Here is a 21,542-nt window from a genome sequence, read left to right on the forward strand (position 1 = left end):
CATAGATATGCTGCCTTATTATTAAACTAGAGATAACCAGTCTACAGAAGGTCCTATCAGTGACCCTTTTTATATTCTGTTTCCGATGGTGACCAGAGGACTTTATGTGTGTTTACCCTCCATAATGCTAAAAAATTACTAACAGCGTATATTCTTTTTTCTTTTTTTTAGAGACAGAGTCTTAACTCTGTCACCCAGGCTGGAGTGCAGTGGCATGAACATGACCTACTATAACCTCAAACTCCTCAGTGCATATGATCCTGCCACCTCAGCTTCCCAAGTATCTGAGTCTACAGGCACATGTCACTACACCCAGCTAATTTTTTTAAACTTTTTGTGGAGAAGGGATCTCACTATATTGCCCAGGCTAATCTCAAACTCCTGGCCTCAAGAATCCTCCCTTCTTGGTCTCCCAAAGCACTCGGAGTACAGGTGTGAGCTTCCACTCCCAGCTCCATATTCTACTTTTAAATATGTTCAGATTTTCAAGTAATCATTTCCTAGTTCTATGACTAAACATATAGCAAATTAGAATTTTTTTTCCATTTTTTTATTTCTAGTTGACTTACAAATGAGAAGCTGACTTACAAATGAGAAGCTAGTTCTGCACATTGAGTGTTCTAATGAAAGCTTTTCTTTGCAAAAATTGAGACTTTAATTTGTTCACAACTACATGACCATAGAATGTATCAGCTAAAAACTCAGGGAATGGAATGGGCATGATTGAGAATTACACACATAAACCTGTTGTCATCCTGTTCGGAGCTCATCTACTTAAAATCCTTTCTTCTCTTAAAAAGTTAGCCCATTATCTGATTCAGTTATATTTTCCACCTACGATTATGGATTACTATAATATTTAATATTTTAAAAACAGCTTAAGCTTTTTTTATAAAACTGGTATAAAACCAGGTTTTTTTTTTTTGTTTTGAGATGGTGTCTCTCTCTGTCGCCTAGGCTGGAATGCAGTGGCGCGATCTCAGCTCACTGCAACCTCCACATCCCAGACTCAAGTGATTCTTGTGCCTCAGCCTCCCGAGTAGCCGGGACTACAGGCGCACGCCACCATGCCCAGTTAATTTTTTGTATTTTTAGTAGAGACAGGTTTCACCACGTTGGCCAGACTGGTCTTGAACTCCTAACTTCAAGTGATCCGTCTGCGTCATCCTTCCAAAGTGCTGGGATTATAGGCGTGAGCCACCATGCCGGGCCCAGATCATTTTTTAATTAAAAGTTAATACCGCATCTCTAATAATAGGGAAGGGTAAGTTTCCTAAGCTGCACTGCTTGGAAAATGTTTTCCCTGTTCATCTAGAGTATAAGATCTCTTTGACTTTGACTACTAACAGTAGTAAGAACTAGAAATTCTAAATGTGTTGTAAGTAAGTATTGCATGAAGGAAAAGGAAGATAATGATAGCTGGCATTTCTCAGTTTCAGGGAGATATGAAGGATGCCTTGAGGATTTGGAACCTGGGAAAGGAGAGTGAGTGGATTTTTGGGGGTGGGGGTGTGTATGTGTGAATATTTTCAGATTGCTGTATATTCACTGTTGATGCCAATAATAAACCAGATTTTTTTCCTTTTCAGGAACATCTAGTCTTCACAGTATGTTTATCATATCAGTACTCAGGATTGGAAGATACTGTAGAGGACAAGCAGGAAGTGAATGTTGGGAAACCTCTCATTGCTAAATTAGACATGCATCGAGGTTTGGGAAGGAAGACTTGCTTTCAAACTTGTCTTATGTCTAATGGTCCTTACCAGAGTTCTGCAGCCACCTCAGGAGGAGCAGGGCATTATCACTCATTGCAAGACCCATTCCATGGTGTTTACCATTCACATCCTGGTAATCCAAGTAATGTTACACCAGCAGATAGCTGTCATTGCAGCCGGACTCCAGATGCATTTATTTCAAGTTTCGCTCACCATTCTTCATGTCATTTTAGTAGAAGTAATGTGCCAGTAGAGACAACTGATGAAATACCATTTAGTTTCTCTGACAGGCTCAGAATTTCTGAAAAATGACCTCCTTGTTTTTGAAAGTTAGCATAATTTTAGATGCCTGTGAAATAGTACTGCACTTACATAAAGTGAGACATTGTGAAAAGGCAAATTTGTATATGTAGAGAAAGAATATATGTAGAGAAAGAATAGTAGTAACTGTTTCATAGCAAACTTCAGGACTTTGAGATGTTGAAATTACATTATTTAATCACAGACTTCCTCTTTCTAAGATTTTGTGAATTGGTTGATTAGTTCTATACAAATGAAGTATGGAGGTGTGTATGTTTATAACAAAATATTTTCATTGTGACCACTCTGAAGTAAGAGCAATGGGAATGGCATTATTGTAAAATAAGTCATTGTATTTTTAACACCAGCAAGAACCTTGCCAATCAATCACCAGGCATAACCTAATTTTATCCATGGAAGAAACACAGAAAGGCATCTAAGTTAGAGCTGGCACCAGAACTGAGACCTCCAGAAATCTATTCCAGTATTTTTTCCACTACACAACTGCCTTCAGGACAGGTTCTGAGATAAGTGTTATGTTTGTAGATAGAGTGAAATATATTTATATATATATAAATATATACAGATACATATCTGTGTATTATCTCAAGGAATGTACAAACTTTAGTTTTTGATTATAAGGACTTCACTGCAAGTTTTAGTTAAGAGGTTTGTATATAAATCTGTTGTAGAACAGGCTGAAATTTCTTGTTCATAAGATTATGAAACCGCATGAGAAGTGATAAAATGTTAAAGCTAGATAGAGGTTAAGAATCAAGATATAATGGATAATTTTCATAGCTGCCTATCAGAATTTCCCAAATATTTAGCATCTTCCTTGATAATATGTATTTTCTTCCTGAATTTCACTGGCCTAATGAGATAATACTCTCATCTTTGGTTCTACCTAAAAGTTGGTTAAAAATGCAATTGGCATTAACAAGGAAAAATACTGAATTAGTAATTTTAAAAGTCTCACAAAGAAAATCCCAGACCTAGATGGCTGCATTGTTGAATTCTGCCAAACATTAAAATTAGCACTAATTTTTTGCGCACTGTTTCTAAAAGTAGGAGAGGAAAGAACACTTCCCAACTTACTCTAGGAGGTCAGTATTACCCTGATACTAGACTAGACATCACAAAAAAACTATAAGCCAATATTCCTTATTAATACAAACACAAAAATCATTAACAAAAATATTAGCAAACTGAATCCAGCAACCTATAAAAAGGATTCTGTATCATGACCAAGTGGAATTTATCCCCGGAATTCAAGGTTGGTTCAACATCTAAAAATCAAATAAGCTAATATACAGTCAGTTCTCATTATTCACAGTAATTATGTTCTACAGAATATTCTCCCACAAACACTGAATTAAATATAGAACAACTGCTTTTAGGAGAAAGTGTATTTGTGTATATGTGTGTATACATATGTTTATCTCATGCACATTATGAGCTTGAATTCTTAATTCACCCTAGCAAATTCTACCTTATTTTACAGAAGTGAAAGTGAGGTATCAGTGAGGTATCAGAAGTGTTAAGTGACATGCCTGAGGCACCCCACTAACAGGTGTCGGAGCTGAAATTCAAACCCCATCCAGCTGGCCCCGGAGCCAGAGCTTTTTGTACTACACTGAATTGCCCCTGCCATTTCCACCCTCCAGTCATTTCTCTATGAGACTGAAGCAGGAAGGCAGAGCATCATCTTGTTCAGCCTCAGCTGGGAACATGTGTATTGGGTGACTCAAATTTTTCACCCATTTACACATATCCACAAATGACTGCAAAAGTGCCACGGATATCAATTTGAGGGTTATAAATTTTAGCAAGTTGGTAAGTTTGCAAATACATAACCTTGAATAATGAGGATCAACTGTACCATATTTAATAAAGCACAAAACCCACATAGATTGTCTTATTACAGCATTTGATAAAATCCAAAACTCTTTCATAAAAACACTCAACAAACTTAAGAATAAAAGGAATCTTCCTAGATATGATAAATATAACATCTATGAAAAGCCCACAGCTAACATTATACTTCATGGTGATAGACTGAAGGCTGAATGTTTTCCCCTTAAGATTGGGAAGAAGGACAAGGATGTTCACTCGGCACTACTTCTGTTCAGCATTGTACTTGAAGTTCTAGCCACAGCAGGCAGTTAGGTTAGGAATTCAAGGTTTGTTCAACAATCAAATAAGCTAATAAAGAAAAGCGGTTTATACTGCAAAAGAAGTGAAACTATATGTATTCACAGTTGATATATAGTTGTATATAGAAAATGCTAAAGAATCCATAAAAAGTAGTAAAGAGTTCAACAGGTTGCAGGATACAAGATCAGTTTTATTTCTCTACTAACAGCAAACATTCTGAAAATGAGAATAAAGAAATCCTATATACAGTAGCATCAAGAATAAAACTCCAACACGTTGTTTAAAGAAATATAAGATCCAGATAAATGGAAAGACATCCATGTTCATGGATTGGAAGACTGAATATTGGTAAGATGGCAATGCTGCCCAAATTAGTCTACATATTCAACAATTCCTATCAAAATCCTAGCTGTATTTTTTGCAGAAATTGACAAACTGGTAAAATTGGTAGGGAAATGCAGGGGACCCAGAATAGCCAAAAAACCTTGGAAAAGAACAAAGTTGGAAGACGTACCAATTTCAAAAAGTGCTACCAAGCTACAATAAGACAGTGTAGGCATATGGATAGACATATCGATCAGAGGAATGGAACTGAACATCCAGAAATAAACCCATACATTTCTGATCAACTTGTTTTCAACAAGGATGCCAATACCATCAATAGAGAAGGAGTGGTCTTTTCAACAAACGGTGCTGGGACAACTAACTGGTAGCTACGTGCGCAGCAAAAGGATCCCTACCTTCCTACCACATTACAAATTCTAACTCAAAATGGATCATAGACCTCAATATAAGAGTTTAAACTCTTAGAAGAAAACAGAAGTAAATCTTTGTGATGTTGGGCTTAGGAATGGTTTCTTAGACACAATACCAAAAGCACAAGCAACAAAGGAAAACAGTAGATAAATGGGACTTCATCAAAATTAACTTTAGCGCCTTAAAGGACACCATTAAGAAAGTGAAGTTAACCCTCAGAATGGGAGAAAATTTTTTGAAAAATCATGTATCTGATTAAAAAAAAAAAAAACAAAAACATGCAGGTGCTCAGCTGTGGTTACCACTGAGCAGCACTGTCCAGTGAACTTGCTGTGATGATGGGATGCTTGGTATCCACACTCCCAGTGTGATAGCCTTTAGCCTCATGGGGTTGTTGAGCAATTGAAATAATAGCTAGTGTGAGGAACTGAACATAAAATTTTAGTTTTAGGACGGGTGTGGTGGCTCATGCCTATAATCTCAGCACTTCGGGAGGCCAATGCAGGCGGATCACTTGAGCCCAGGAGTTCAAGACCAGCTTGACCAAGATGGCAAAACCCTGTCTCTACTAAAAATACAAAAAAATTAACTGTGCGTGGTGGCACACACCTGTAATCCCAGCTACTAGGGAGGCTGAGGCAGGAGAATCACACTTCCCCTTTATAGTCTTATGTATATTTCATTTTTTTTTTTTTTTAAGACAGAGTCCTGGCTCTGTCGCCCAGGCTGGAGTGCAGCGACATAGTCTCAGCTCACTGCAGCATCCGTGGAGGCTGAAACAGGAGAATCGCATGAATTTTTTTAAAAATCTAAACATGTAATTTTAAAACTGGCTTAAGAAGAATGATAACAGTTTTGGTCTTTTTTATCAACCATGTTTTTATTTTACTTGAATCTCGTGCCAATTGCTTTGTAATATTAAAGGATTTACACAAGTGGAATTTAGAAAAGATAATCTATCAAATCTGTCAATACCAATTAGAATGTAATAAAGAAATTAGGATAGTGGAGGTTTGAGCAAGTAAAGGCTCACCCAAATTCAAAGCCAATACTTGATGCTGAGAGGGGATATTTTCTGGAAGGTAATTGTTAAAAATTAAAGTCACAGTTATAAATTGTATATTTTCTAATAAAAGAAATCTCAACTCATGGGACAATTTGAATATAAAACACTATTGTTCCTCATTCAGTGATGAACAAGTCAAAACGTTTCAGAAAAGAAAGCCTTTAAAGAAGAATCCTGGCACAGAAAAGGTCTATTTAGACATTGCCTTCTTCCCCCATCTCTAATGCCTCTTTTCAAATCTCTGACTTGCACATGAAGTAACAGTGAGGTGTCCTGTGCAGCAGTCGCAATTTTTTGACTTGTCAAATTGAAGAAATTCAATTATGTAGCCAGAGCTTCGATCACTGACATGTATATTGGCATAAGCTTTTCTTTGTTTGTTTTTAATTTTATTAGAAGTGGGATCTCATTTTGTTGCCCATGCTGGTCTCAAAACACCTGTCTTCAAGTGATCCTCCTGCCTCAGCAGCATCAGTTTAATATCTAGATAAAATCTGATGTATGTAATTTTACTTTTAAGGGTTTTTTTCCAAACAGACGTCCTGACAATGTTGTTTCCTATTCCTTGAACATTCACCTGACACTTATATACTGTCATTACTTTTATCTGTCAACTGATGTCAGCTACTCAGTTTACACATTTTGTGCATTTCATCCTGTTTCTCAGTCTGACATTGTCATTCAAATTCAGAGTTTGACACTGAAACCCTGGGCATGGTGGCTCACACCTGTAATCCCAGCACTTTGGGAGACTGCGGTAAGCAGATCATTTGAACCCAGGAGTTTGAGACTAGCCTTGGCAACATGGTGAAACCCCATCTCTACCAAAAAAAAAAAAAAAAGCAAAAACAAAAATTAACTGGGCAAGTTGCACACACCTGTAGTCCCAGCTACTCAGGAGGCTGAAGTGGGACGATCGCTTGAGCCCAGAAGGCAGAGGTTACAGTGAGTAGAGATTGTGCCACTGCACTCCAGCCTGGACGACAGAGCAAGATGCTGTCTCAAAAATAAAATATTAGTAAAGAAGAGTACAATCAGAATATGAAAATGTGTAAAGGTGCATATTCTTTTTTCTAATTTGGTAGCATTAAAAATACTTAAGCATCAAAGTTTGGCTTTATGAAGGAGTCTGAGACACCTCAGGTTTCAGCCCTTACTAATAGCGTGGCTCAAAGAGTGTTAACTTGCCTGTGCTTCTGTTTCCTTATCTGTAAAATGGGGATGATGCTGTAACATCAAAGAGCTTATAATACTTTCCAGAGCTGGCAGTACCAAATAAGACCATTCCTCTAAAGTGCCAGCATTTTGAAAAGCATCAACCCATCAACCTTGTGCTTTAAATCTGGCATTCTTAAAGCTATACCTGTAGGCAGTATAGAGTGTTTTTTTGTTTGTTTTTTTGTTGTTGTCTTTTGAGTCTCACTCTGTCTCCCAGGCTGTAGTGCAGTGGCACGTCTTGGTTCGCTGCAATCTCCGCCTCCCAGGTTCAAGCGATTCTCGTGCCTCAGCCCCCTGCATAGCTGGCATTACAGGCACACACCACCACGCCCAGCTAATTTTTGTAGTTTTAGTAGTATCTACTAAAATAAACGGGGTTTCACCATGTTGGCCAGGCTGGTCTCAAACTCCTGACCTCAAGTGATCTGCCTGCCTCGGCCTCCCAAAGTGCTGGGATTACAGGCGTGAGCCACCATGCCCGGCTGGCAGTGTATATCTTCTAAAGTTGCAATATTTATTCACTGCAGAATCACTTTTCAAAAAGCATGCAGATTTAATGCCACCAGTTTGTGTTATGTATCTATCCCGCAAAACAGCTCTAAAGGTGATTTACTAAAAGATTAACAGCATTTATCTCTGGTGGGATAATTTTTCTTTGCTTGTTTACCTGTATCTTGCAGATTTTACACAGTGAACAACGACTGTATAATTTTAAAATACAGATATGCACAATTGTGTAATGTAAATATGCTCAGCTTCAATACATTTGTTTTAAGAACACATTTTTAACTTTTCATAAGGAGTCTTCAGTTTAAATGTACAGTGTCATTACAGAGTGCTTATTCTGTTACAAAATTAGTAAAGCTGATTCTGCCTCTAAATCTGAAGTAATTCCCACTTTTTTTCATCATGCTTGAGTTTAGTTGATAAATAGCATTTTAGATACTAAAAATGATTGGATGAGTATTTCTACATTAATAAGTTGCTAAGCACCAGGGTAGCAGATAGAATCCCTTTCTGTGTGCTAGGTTTAAACATTTTACACACAGTCTTATTTAAAACAGCCTTGCAGTTTATAGATGAACTGATTGTTAGGCTAACCAGAGGTGTTACTACCCTCCAGGATAACCCAGCTAGTAAGGGCAGAGCCAGGATGATTCAGACCCAGACCAGAGCCGGGTGTTTTGTCCACAGTACTGCTGCTGCTTATACCATAACGGGAAAAGTACACAGCAGTGTCTTAATATTTCATTCTTCCATGAAAAACACTTTTAAAATATTGAAACATTATAGAAGCAGAAGTACATCTCTAAATGTACTTTTAGGTCACATTGAAAACATTTCCAAAGGATTTGACCTAAAGTTAATGTTGCTACATTATGCTCAATACAGCAGGCTGTTCTAGGGAAATTTTTAATATTTTATAAATATTTTCCTAAGCTTTAGTTTTACCACTTCCAAGTCTGTACAGACTGGTTATTTCTACATTACAAAGACAGTGACTCCCTCAAAGGCTGACAGTTTTTATAGTCTGTGTTTATAACATACACATCTATTCTTGGCAGATGTGGGTTCCTACATTGCCATCTGACCTCAGCATCCTTTATGTTATGCTCCAACTTGGGTAAGCGGCTTTGTTTCCTTCCCAATCTCCTGGTCAGACAGTTGACCTCACATCTTTGTCTAGTGGTTTTCAAACGTCAGAGTAGCCCCTTGTTGGAGCGGCAGCCTTGGGGTTCCCCACTGTTTTCCACATTGCCTTTCCAGGTAAGCTTTGGTCTGCGTTAAACCCCGCCGTTTGCTTTGAGATTCTCCCCCCACACAGCCATACCCCACACCAGCTGGGCGCCTTTGGGAGACCGCAGCCCTTAGAAAAGGGGAAGAAAAGCTTCCTGACTGCACAGTGAGGGCTGGAGGCGTCTGGCCTGGAGGGAGTCCAGGCCACTGGACTCCACACTGTCAGCCAGTGTGAGCTGCTGGTAACAGGGAAAGGCCATGTGGGCAGGTCCTGACCTGCAGTTCGGGCCCCTGGAGCAAACAGCACCAAACTTGGCCTCCAAATCAGCTTTGTCATTCAAGATGTGGCTTGCTAGCAGGTGTCATTAACAAGGCGAAGCACCATCTGGTATCTTCCCATTGGAATCAGTTGTTATTGCTAACTAGGTATTAAGTGTCTGAAAACCTGGTTTTTACTTTGGCATCACCTGGCCCAGTTATAGCTTTGTGGGGGATACAGTTTCAAGGTGTGCAGTGGCACTCTCACCTGCAAGGGAGAAGTGTGCTTGTTGGGGGAAGGTCAGATGGGGGTACACAGGGTTGGCATGCTAAGACACGCTCTTCCTGGAAGTATACGTGCGGAAAGCCACATCATAGCCCAAGGCTTTATGAGCACAAAAGGAACACGGGGTGGGGCGGGGAGGGGATCGTCTAGATGAACCTGATGGTTAATGACAGCATGCTAAGATGAGCCAAATGTCCCTCTCATTGGCCAACCTTGCCAGTGAGGCTGAATGCTTCCAAGCTAAGAGTCTCTCTGTCCTGGACAGCACTTACAGGACCCTGCCAATGTCTGCTGCCCGAGGTTCTTTCTGACAGTTTGCTTTAGCTACGGTAATTCATTTACTCAGCTTGCAGACTTGCCTTGGAGCCATTCTAGCTATGTAAGCTGACTTCACATCTCAGGCCTGACCCACGGTGTGACTCGCAAAATTACCTTTTCCAGCATTTTCGTGTCCTGGCCCCTTGCTGGCAGCATGTGACCAACACTGGCCACCAAGGCCCAAGCTAGACTGGCCAACAGAGAGTGGAGGGCTGAGGGCTGAGGGCTGTGGAAACCACAAACATTATTAGATAGGATTGATTCTGCCTGTAGACTGAAGAACGTCACCAAATGATGTCGAGAAGGAGGATAAGGAAGACCATTCCATGATGCTCTGCTCGGCTGAGCTACCCTGGAGGCAGGCCCCTGCTGAGGAGAGGCAGGAGAAGGGATGTCCTCAGGTGAGCCAATGGGAGCAGCTGGCTTTCAAAATGCCACTTGAAAGGGAGGCTGGCTATTGGCCTACACTGCACAGAAGCTTCCTGACCAGATGCCACAGGGCCTGGGGTCACCAACAAGCCTAGAGCTGAGACTCCCTGAGCCCATCTCCAAATACATAATCCGAGTGGGGCTGTGAGACGACAGTGGGGCAGTGCGGGACCTACTCCTGGAGGACTCACCTACTCCCCAAAGGGTATGTGATCCATGCCCCAGGCCAGTGCTGCTGGCTGAATGTGAGGAAGCTTGGACTCCATTCCTCAGGAGCCCAGGCACTTCAGCAGGAAGGCTGGGGACCTCTGGGGCCAGCACTAGGGGCAGAGCAATAGACGACACTAGACGGCAGAGGGCACGTGGGAGCTAAGCCTGGGGAGATGGGCGGGGAAGCTATCACAAAGCTGGGTCCAACCCAAAGGCTTCAGGGGCAAGCCTGCCACCCCAGCCAGCATTGGGTTTCTCCAAGTCCCTCTCCTTTCGGGGCTGTGTTATTTACCAATTCCTAAAGGGGACCTCAGAGACTAGCTCACAGGCCATCTCTCTCACTGCATCCTCCCTGGTCCCCTCAACAGGAAGCCACCTAGAGACAGAGAACAGTGCTTTCTGTGTGCATTTCACCCAAAAACGCACACACAACGGAGACTAAACCATGTGTTGGCATGAATGACTCCTGACAATGACCCTGGATTGCACCAGCCAGACTGGGCTCATCACCTTCCCTGAATGAGAAGGCCCACCTGTGACCTGGCTATTCTAGGACATCACAGGCCATCGCGAGCCAATCTGGTTCCCGCCCACCCCATTCCACTGGAAGATCAGGTTCATTAATTCACAAGAACAACTCAGAACTCAGAGAAGCCATAACACTCATGGTTATGGTTTATCACAGTGAAAGGCATAGACTCAAATCAGCAAGGGAAGAGCCACGTGGACAGAGGCCAGGAGAGACCAGGCACCCCCTCCATCATCCTCCCCTGGTGGAGTTGCACGGCCAGTGCTTACTCCTCCCAGCAACGATGCGTGCCGAAACACACAAAGTGCTGCCAGCTAGGGCCGCTCACCTGAGCACTGGTGTCCAAGGTTTCTACTGGGGGCTGGTCACCCAGACATGCCTGGCCACCCAGTTGGCTGATCCTGGTTTCCAGCCCCTGCAGAGGTCAAGCTGATACCACTTGGTCCAAGGGCCCTCCATAGGTCACATTGTTAGCAGAGACTATCTGGTGGGGCCCAAGGCCTCCAGGTAAACAAACGCACTCTTATCAGGGAGGCAATTCCAAGGGCTTAGAGGTTGCCTCCTGGGAGCTGGGGATAAGGGCCAAACCTCTCCTTGTTCAAGGTTAATCATGACTGCACCCCAGGACACTTGAGGCTCTCTCACTCTGGAGTATCGTGCCTGCTGTTGACTGCCTGGAATGCCTTCCTCACTTTGTCAGAGGCATTTGAACCAGAGTGACTCCATCTTGACCAGGGGCTGCATTCAGGAGGTTAGGCCTTCTCAGTCACAGGATGAGATAGGAGGTTGGCAGGACCGGCATCACAAGATACAGGTCACAAAGACCATGCCAATAAAACAGGATGCAGTAAAGAGGCCAGCCAAAACCCACCAAGACCAAGATGGTGATGAAAGTCACCTCTGATCATCCTCACTGCTACTTATTTGCTAATTATAATGCATTAGCATGCTAAAAGGCACTCCCACCAGCATCATGACAGTTTACAGATGCCATGCGATGTCCAGAAGTTACCCTATGTAGTCTAAAAAGGGGAGGGACCCTCAGTTCCAGGAAATCACTTTCCCAGAAAACTCATGAACAACCCGCCCCTGGTTTTGCATATGATCAATAAGTAACCATGAATATACTCCGTCCAGCAGCCCATGCCACTCCTCTGCCTGTGGAGTAACTACTCTCATTCCTTTACTTTCTTAATAAACTCCTTTGATAAACTTTATGGACTCACCGTGAATTCTTTTGTGCACAAGATCCAAGAACACTCTCTTGGGGTCTGGATCAAGACCTCTTTCCAGTAACAACTTTGCCAGGCTCACCCCTCTTCTTTCTTCAGATTGTACCTTAAGTGACACATCTTTCAGAAAAACTTACTGCTCAGCCTCCAAATTGGATAAAATTCCCCTTTGCACATTCCCAGGGAGCCTCGGCTTGCCCCATCAGGGGCCCTATCCCTCAGCACTGCACCGCCTCTCCTTGTCCTCCTTTCCAGCATCAGGCAGACTCTGCAGGGCACACCCAAGAGCTGGAGCTTGAGCTGTCTCCTTGGAGTCCCAGTCTCTTTCCCACTACACTCATCTCAGCGGACGACCACTCAGCTCACTCCATGGAGACACAGAGGCCATAGGAGCCCACGTCCCGTTCCCATCCCCAGCCTCCATGCTCTCTCGTTCCCACCCCACCCTGCGCACCCACCAAGCTCAGAGTTCCAGATACTTCTCCAGGGCTGAGCTTCACATGAGATCCCATCTTCTCTGTCAGCCTCTGGGTTTTTACCCATCTGTTGCCAAATTCACCCAGGATGCCAAATTCATAGAAGCACTCCCTAAGGACCTGCCCCTGCTCGCTCATCTGTGGGGCTCACATTGTCCTCCCTTTCTGATATACACAGCCTCTCCCTGGACACTGGCTTCTTGACCAGAGGCTACAACATCACCCCACAAGGCATTTCTCAATCCCGGGTGCCCTGTTCAACTCTCCCTCATTCTCTCCCACACTACTCAATAACACCACCTACACCCACATCTCCATTCCTTCGCATCCTGTTCATGCCTCAGTCTCCCAATCCAACCTCAATTGTGAGACGAATGAAGAATGGAGAATGCTTTTTTTTTTTTTTTTTTTGAGATGGAGTCTCGCTCTGTTGCGAGGCTGGAGTGCAGTGGCGTGATCTCGGCTCACTGCAACCTCCACCTTCCAGGTTCAAGCGACGCTCCTGCCTCAGCCTCCCAAGTAGCTGGGATTACAGGTGTGCGCCACCATGCCCAGCTAATTTTTGTATTTTTAGTGGAGACGGGGTTTCACCACATTGGCCAGGCTGATCTCAAACTCCTGGGTTCAGGTGATCCACCTGCCTTGGCCTCCCAAAGTGCTGGGATTACAGGCATGAGCCACCATGCCCGGCTGAAGAACGCCTTTTTGTTTGTTCAGTGTATGGCGGCTACAATCTACTTTGAGATACTTCAGACCTTTTTAAAGAATGAATTCCTGGCTGGGCGCAGTGGCTCATGCCTGTAATCCCAGCACTCTGGGAGGCCAAGGTGGGTGGATCACCTGATGCCAGGGGTTCGAGACCAGCCTGGCCAATGTGGTGAAACCCCATCTCTACTAAAAATACAAAAATTAGCTAGGCATGATGACAGGTGCCTGTAATCCCAGCTACTTGGGAGGCTGAAGCAGGAGAATCACTTGAACCTGGGAGGGGGAGGTTGCAGTGAGCTGAGATCACGCCATTGCACTCCAGCCTGGGTGACAGACTGAGACTGTCTCACAAAAAAAAAAAAAAAAAAAAAAGAATGACTGATGAAACCTTACTGAGGGAGGCACACGTGCATCCTAACCTAAGCAGGCGGTCCAGGGAGAGGGCACTGGCTCTCACTTCAGCCAACCTTGCGGAGCCAACCTGAGATTCCCCATCCCTGGAAAAATGCTTCCTTTAAGATCTCCCAGATCATCTTTACATGGCTGTGCTGTCAATGAGCATTTTTGAATGTTCCCATTTGCTTTCAGAATTCTTCCTGGGCATTATCTGATCCCCTCAGATCTCACAGATGCCACATGCCCAAAAAACCCTGCTGCCGTTTATTTCTTCCTGAGGTGGAGTCTTCCATTCAGTGGAAAGAGCCCACCGTTGCTGCCACCCCTTCTGCTGGGACACCCTGGGGACTCGATGTCAACACTGCAAATCCCTAGAATTTACTGCAGTTCTTTTTGCTATGGGGAAGAGATGGGGTGAGCGGAAGTGCAAAAAGATGCCTTCTTGCCACCTAGTTTCTAGTCACTGCCTTCCTCTCCCAAATGATCCCTCCACTCATCCACTCTAAAGTCCCAATTCCTCAGCTGTCAGGCAGAGAGCCCACTACTACACCACTGTAAGTTGTGACTGACTAGCCCTCCCAGGAACATTGGAAAATTTTGAGGGAGAGAAAGAAAAAAGGAAGAGAAGGAATGAGACAGAAATCTCTCCTAGAAACAGCCACACATGGCCAGCACAGTGGCTCACGCCTGTAATCCCAGTACTTTGGGAGGCCAAGATGCGCGGATCACGAGGTCAAGAGATCAAGACAATCCTGGCCAACATGGTGAAACCCCGTCTCTACTAAAATACAAAAAAATTAGCTGGGCATGGTGGCGCGTGCCTGTAGTCCCAGCTACTCTGGAGGCTGAGGCAGGGGAATCACTTGAACCTAGGAGGCGGAGGTTGCAGTGAGCCAAGATCATGCCAGCCTGGTAACAGAGCAAGTCTCCATCACAAAAAAATAAATAAATAAAATACAAAAATAAATAGAAAAAGAAACAGCCACACATGGACCAGAAAGTTGAGCCTCTGGTGACTTGACTTCAGGTTCTGTGGCAGGCAGGTGGCCCAGGGAGTAACTGGGGAGTGAAAATGAGAACGCAGCACATGGACCAACTCCTGTTGAGCCTCTCAGCAAAAGCCAGCCCTGTCCAGTAGAGCATTTTCCAACTGTTGCAAAAATTACCCTATGAACACCTCTCTCCCCAGAGCTCAAACTCGCACCTTTGATGATACTGCTTCCTGCTGCCATTGCCTATTCTGATGTCAGAGCGGCCATTCCCATGGAAAATGGAATGGAAAGCTAAATGGAGAGTGAGTAGGGGTTAAGACTTCTCTAAAATACCGCGGCTGCCAGGCAATTTCATTAAGGAGAAACAGAGATGGACAATGTCATAAACATTCTCCAGCCATCAGAAGAAACCACTTCCAGGAAAAGTAACTTTTGTGGTCGTAAACACTCACAGCAAGGGCCAGGCCACAGGCAGCGTGGCACTGGCAGAGAGCAGTGGTTGAGGTGAAAGTCACCCTGGGGCCCAGGTCTCAAACTTACCCTGGCTAGACTGAACCAGAACGTTTTTCCGTTTCTTTTCCGTAAATTAATGTTTAAAAGTTCCCCTCCCCACATAATCCCAATCCCACTTTCAAGAGATAATGCTATCTCTTCAGTGTATATTTCTTCCAGTTGTATTATGCATATAAATCTCCAGACCACATGGACACACACATATGCACACACACGTATGAGCATTATACACATACGTGTACAGATATCTTTTATACACGTATACACACAGGTGTACACATATGTGCATATGTGAGATCATGCTGAGCTCACCGTTTTCCAGTTCCTACTTTCACTTCACAATAGCTCTTGGCCATCTTCCACCGCAGTGTATTTAGAGGGACTCTATAAATAGAACGATTTCTAATGCACCTTTCAGATTTCCACTCTTTAAATAAATGCGACAAGGACACATCTCGTGGTCCAAGGTCGTGACTGCTAAGGCCCAGAGAACACAACAAATTTGCTGGCTTCAGCCGTGCTGACCTGCTGGAAGATGGGTACAGGCTCCTAAGTGGATGCTGCCATTTGTGCGCCTCCCAGCCACGCACCCCACCCTCATATACACACTATCCCTCGAGGAACATTTACCTTCCTTCCCGCCCCAGGTGTTTGTGACTGGGTGGGTAGTGGGTGACGGAGATGCACCCGTGTCTTCAGAACACAGGCCACTGAAGGACAGCAGGCCCGGGGCTGGTGGGGGCCTGAGCATGCCCTCCCTCACCAGGCTGACCAGGCTTGCATGCAGTGGGGCAGAGGCAGTGGAACTATCCAGAAAACATGCCCATCCCCACCGCCCAAGCCATCACAATGGGAGCTGAGTGCAGGGTCACTAGGACAAAGAGTGAATGGAACCATCTTGAAAACAGCGGCGATGTTTCCTGTCTCCGCTGGCACAGGCCTCCGTGGAGCCCACGTTCTTTTCACAGAGTTCAAGTTGCTCAAAGAAATAAGGAGAGGCCACTTGTGAGCAGTGGTCCTCCAGGTGAAACCCAGAGGGCGTCGGGATGCCCACAGGTTCCTCAGGAAACTCATGCGGGGAGACATGGGGGTGCCAGGGACACGCCTCCACCCCACCATGGCTGCCCACAGCAGGGTCCGTGGCAAAGGGACCAGGTGGCCCATGGGTTAGTGGGAGCAGACTCCCAACCACCTCCTCCAGGCCCCACTGCCCCCTTGGGCCACCACGGAGACCTCCGACTTCTCCATCCTCTCCGTCTCTCCCTCTCTCTCCCCACTTGCTCTCTTCCTCAAGGGCCCTTTCCCTGTCAACTACCACTGGCACCCGGCTGGAAGAACAGGGCAGGTTTGCCTGTTAGTACCTGCGGCAACTCATCCCCCAGCCCCTAACTTTGAGGCGATCCCATTTTCCTCCTGTATTCCCTGAGCTTGACACAGCTGAATGTGGAAGACCCCAGGGCAACAAGAGGCTTGGGAAGGAAGGTCACACTGGAGTCGCGGGGGAAGGGTCACCCAAGCACAGGTACGCAGCATAGACTGCAGATGCTGGCCGGCCAGTCCTACACCCAGCTTACTGCAGAGGCACGACCACACTTCTGCTGCAAGGCTGGGGGAGACTCTGTGGTTTCGATGAGGAAGAGGACAAGGAGGTGAGCGAGCCAGGAACAGCCCCCGCACGTCTCTTATCACGCCTTCATTCCCCTCTCCCCGCAGCGCTGAGCTTCTGTGTTTTCTTTCCCCCAAGACTGTTCTCTCGGCTGCTGGTGGCAAAGGAGAGGGCTGCGGGGGAAGGAGAGAGAAAGCGGGGACCCCAGATGATCCTCCTATTCCCTAAGCTCTCAAAGTCTTCAGATATCTACAGCTTTGCTGCTCTAACCGCTCATTGTGAAAAGAATGAGTCTTATACTTGAATACAACCCTAAAATCAAAAGAATGACATCTAACCCGCTGTTCACCATAAATCTTTTTTTTTTTATTTTTGAGACAGAATCTCACTCTATCACCCAGGCTGGAGTGCAGTGGCATGATCTCGGCTCACTCCAACTTCTGCCTCCTGGGTTCAATTGATTCTCCTACCTCAGGCTTCCTCAGTAGCTGGGATTAGGGGTGTGCACCACCATGCCCAGCTGATTTTTGCATTTTTAGTAGCAACGGGATTTCACCATGTTGGCCAGGCTGGTCTCAAACTCCTAACCTCAAGTAATCTGTCCACCTTGGCGTCCTAAAGTGCTGGGATTACAGGCGTGAGCCACAGTGCCCAGCTCGGCCCATAAATAATTTAAAAGACTGCATTTCTACTGTCTGACTCCATTTCTGTGAAGAGTCCAGGAAAGGCAAATCTCTAGTGATAGGGTAGGCTACCAGGGACTGGGGGCCCGGGAAGGTGGGAGAAACCGGAAGTGACTGCCAATGGGTATGGGGACTCTTTTAGGGTGATAAAAAAAGTTCTAAAATTGATTGTGATGATCAATGATCTACACATATACTAAATTGGTGAATGTCTGGCATGTGAATTATTTCTCAATAAAGCTGGTCTCTTTTAGAGAAAGTAGTTCAAAATTTCTGAGGGTGTTTGGTTTTTGTTTTTTTAAAAAAGCAAATCATTGGCCCCAGCGTGGTGGCTCACGCCTGTAATCCCAGCACTTTAGGAAGCTGAGGTAGGCAGATCACTTGAGGTCAGGAGTTCGAGACCAGCCTGGCTAACATGGTGAAACCCCATCTCTACTAAAAATACAAAAATTAGCCAGGTGCAGTGGCGCACACCTGTAGTCCCCAGCTACTTGGGAGGCTAAAGCAGGAGAACTGCTTGAACCCAGGAGGTGGAGCCACTGCACTCCAGCTATGAGAGGATAAATGTCCACTATTGTAAGGCCCAAGCTAGTGGTAATTTATTAGAACAACCCTAGGAAACTAATGCAGAAAGGCGGAGGGGGACCACGAGCTCCTTTGTGATCCACCCCTTTGTTTTCCGAAAGGCTTCGTTTAGATTCAGAGCCTTCTGTTGCAGTCTCTTGCTCCCCCTCCTGGCTCAAAGGAAGAACTGTGCCCCCTTCAGTCCCACGGAGATTTGATCTCTCTAATGAAGAGAGATCAAAGAGAGAGAGGAGTTCGCAAAACTTAGGAATGCTGTTGCAAGAAAAAAAAATTTTTTTTTGACAGGGTGTCTGTCACCCAGGCTGGAGTGCAGTGGCTTGATCACGGCTCACTGCAGCCTCGACCGCCAGGGCTCAAGTGATTCTCCACCATGGCCCGCTAATTTTGTTTATTTTTGGTAGGGATGGGTCTTGCTATATTGCCCAGGCTGGTCTTAAACTCCTGGGCTCAAGCAATTCTCCCACCTCAGCCTCTCAAAGTGCTGGGATTATAGGTGTATGCCACCGTGCCTAGCAGAAAAATAATTTTAATGGTGCATTATTTTCCCATCTTGAGAGAAGAGTGAAGACTTAGCACTTGACCTGAAAGCTTAGCTCCATCCTATGCCCTCATCATTCCTGGTAATTTCAACTCCACGTTGATGACCCACACAATTCTTCTCTCGGCTCTTTGGCTTCCTCATCCACAGAGACTTCTTGTAACCCAACCATACACCACCCAAGAGATATCCTGGACCTTGTCATCACAAAAATTACACTCTTCCAAAATCATGGATTTACATTTTGTCCTCTCTGATTACAAAGCCCTTTCAGACCACTTTCTCAAGTGCCCCTTCAATATCACAAGTCACCAGAATCAAGATGCCAACACTTGACCCCTCTTATTTCACTCAAATCTCGACTTATTTTCTTGTCTAACCAGATTCTTTGTTTCGTCTATTCGCTCTCACAAACACCAACTCCCCTGATCCACTCTTTCACTTTCAACTGGCAAAACTCCAACCCCCACCAACTTCCACACACTTCTCTCTACTTAAGCCCCTCATTCTCCTTCTCCTCCTACCCTCCCACTCCTGAGAGCCTTGCTTCACCCGTCACTGAAAAACTGAAGCCATCACAGCATATTATTAACCCTCTTGCATCGATAGTTTTCTTTCTTCCTGTTACAATGGAAGACTTGTCACTCCTGTCTAACCCCTCCACGTAGACTCTGGGTTGCATCCCCTTTTATTTATTTTCTTTTAGAGACAGGTTCTCACTCTCTAGCCCAGGCTAGAGTACAGTGGTATAATCATAGCTCACTGCAGCCTCAACCTCCTGGGCTCAAGCAATCCTCCCACCTCAGCCTCCCGAGTAGCTGGACTATAAGCACATGTCACCATGCCCAGCTAATTTATTTTTATTTTTGTAGACAGGGTCTTGCTATGTCACCCAGGCTGGTCTCAACCTCCTGGGCTCAAGTGATCCTCCCATCTCAGCCTCCCAAAGTGCTTGGACTACAGGTGTGAGCCACCACACCCAGCCTCTCCATCTCCTTTTTGTCTTTCCTAAATTTCATTTCTTTGGTTATCTCCCCTCTAATATGATCAATATGCCTCATTTTGACCAATTATTCTCACTGGCACACAGGCATGCTGTCAGAGCCAGCTTCGTGGGCATGAGACCTCTACAGACACACAGCACCCTGTGCCTGGTTTAATGTTCTGCCGTCACTGTTTTTAAATTCTTAATAATTTTTTAACAAGGAGCCAGTCCTGCCTGCTCTAGTATCTGCCATTTTCTCTGCTTCCCATCTCTAAACTGCCAAAACAGAGCCTAGGTGAGCCATCTCTATTTCTACTTGTATCTCTACTTTGTCACTTTTACTAATTCTGTTTTTTTAGACAGAGTCTTATTCTGTCATCCAGGCTGAAGTGCAGTGGCGCAATCACAGTGAGCTCAAGAGATCCTCCCACCTCAGCCTCCCAAGTAGCTGGGACCACAAGCATGTGCCACTATGCCTGGCTAATTTTTAAATTTTTGTAGACATGGGGTCTCACTATGTTGCCCAGGCTGGTCTCCAAATCCTAGAATCAAGGGTTCCACCCACCTTGGCCTCCCAAAGTGCTGGGATTACAGGCATCAGCCACCGCGCCCAGTCCACTTTTACTAACTCTGAAAGTGTTTCAATCCCAACACTTTTCTCCTAAAAACAAAAAACCATCCTCGTCAATGTTTCCATATGGCCTCAATTTGGTGACATTCAAAGAACCTTTTCTGAAGCCATCCCTGAAGACTCTCCTCTTGCAGTTCTCCACTTTATTCTCCAACCTGGCAGCCTGTTGCTTTCATTCCCAGCATTTTTCTCATGCAAAGTTGTATAATCGTGAACGTGTTTTTTGCCTTCTTTCACTCTAAGCTCTGTGGGCAGAGATCATGTGTGCTGGTCCCTGATACAGTCCCTGACGCTCAGTGGATGTTTACTGAGTGAATAAATGAGGGAATGGATGTGCAAGAGAGTTCAAGAACTTGCTAAGAGTTCAAGGGATCAGTAATGTATACACTCAGTAGGAAAATTTTTAAAAGCTAGAAAGATCTGATAGTAAAAGGAGAGGCCAAAAAACTGGATAACCTGGAAAGAAAATAAGCAAATAAAAAATCATTTACATTACGATACCTGGAAGGATAGGTGGGCGTTGTCAGAAGGTGGAATAGGAATACTGAAGTGTAAGATTTCGAAAACACTTCTGCTAGTGTAAGTGCTGGCCAGTTCTGGGGTGGTCATGAGTGGGGGTGGATTGAGTAAATTGGAAGTGAAGGTCACTGGGATTCAGATCGAGGAACTGATCTGAGGTTGCTGGATAGGTTGCTCAAATGGCTATTCAAGTCATCAGATGAACAGGAGAAGTTGAAGTCAAAGGGAAGACGTTGCAGTGAGTGAAGTGGCACGTGCCTGTAGTCCCAGCTACTAGGGAGGCTGAGGCAAGAGGATCCCTTGAGGCCAGGAGTTCGAGGCTGCAGTGAGCCATGACCACTCCTGTGAACAGCCACTGCACTCCAGCCTGGGCAACATACTGAGATACCCCACATTTTCAATGAATAATCTTGACTAACACTTATAAAGTGCCTACTATGTGCCAGATACTATTCTAAGTGCTTTGCATATATTTATATATTCTATATACAAATAATATTAACAACAACCCTATGAAGCATATTACTGTTATCATCCCCAGTTTATAGATGAAAAATTGAGGCAAGAGAGGAAACTCTGGGGCTGGGCGAGGTGGCTCACGCCTGTAATCCCAGCACTGTGGGAGGCCAAGACAGGCAGATCATCTGAGGTCAAGAGTTCAAGACCAGTCTGGCCAACATGGTGAAACCCCATCTCTAC

The 21,542-nt window shown here is 44.8% G+C and overlaps 1 protein-coding gene across 7 annotated transcripts in view; it reads left to right on the forward strand.

Annotated features, from left to right (window-relative positions):
• Positions 1-2,221, forward strand: part of MALT1 (MALT1 paracaspase) — a 76,834-nt gene extending 74,613 nt beyond the window's left edge. For 4 of the 7 annotated variants that reach the window (XM_019014170.4, XM_063699256.1, XM_063699255.1 and 1 more), the window contains one exon: positions 1,590-2,221. In XM_019014170.4, the coding sequence (XP_018869715.1) occupies positions 1,590-2,027 (438 nt within the window). In that variant the 3' untranslated portion in view covers positions 2,028-2,221. Of the gene's footprint in view, positions 1-171; positions 433-1,433; positions 1,486-1,589 lie in introns of all 7 variants that reach the window. The other 3 variants (XM_055368230.2, XM_063699257.1, XR_010131248.1) reach the window with 2 other exon arrangements.
• The last annotated feature ends 19,321 nt before the right edge of the window (positions 2,222-21,542 follow it).

This window comes from Gorilla gorilla, chromosome 17 (assembly GCF_029281585.2).
Source record: "Gorilla gorilla gorilla isolate KB3781 chromosome 17, NHGRI_mGorGor1-v2.1_pri, whole genome shotgun sequence".
Classification (NCBI taxonomy): Eukaryota; Metazoa; Chordata; class Mammalia; order Primates; family Hominidae; genus Gorilla; species Gorilla gorilla.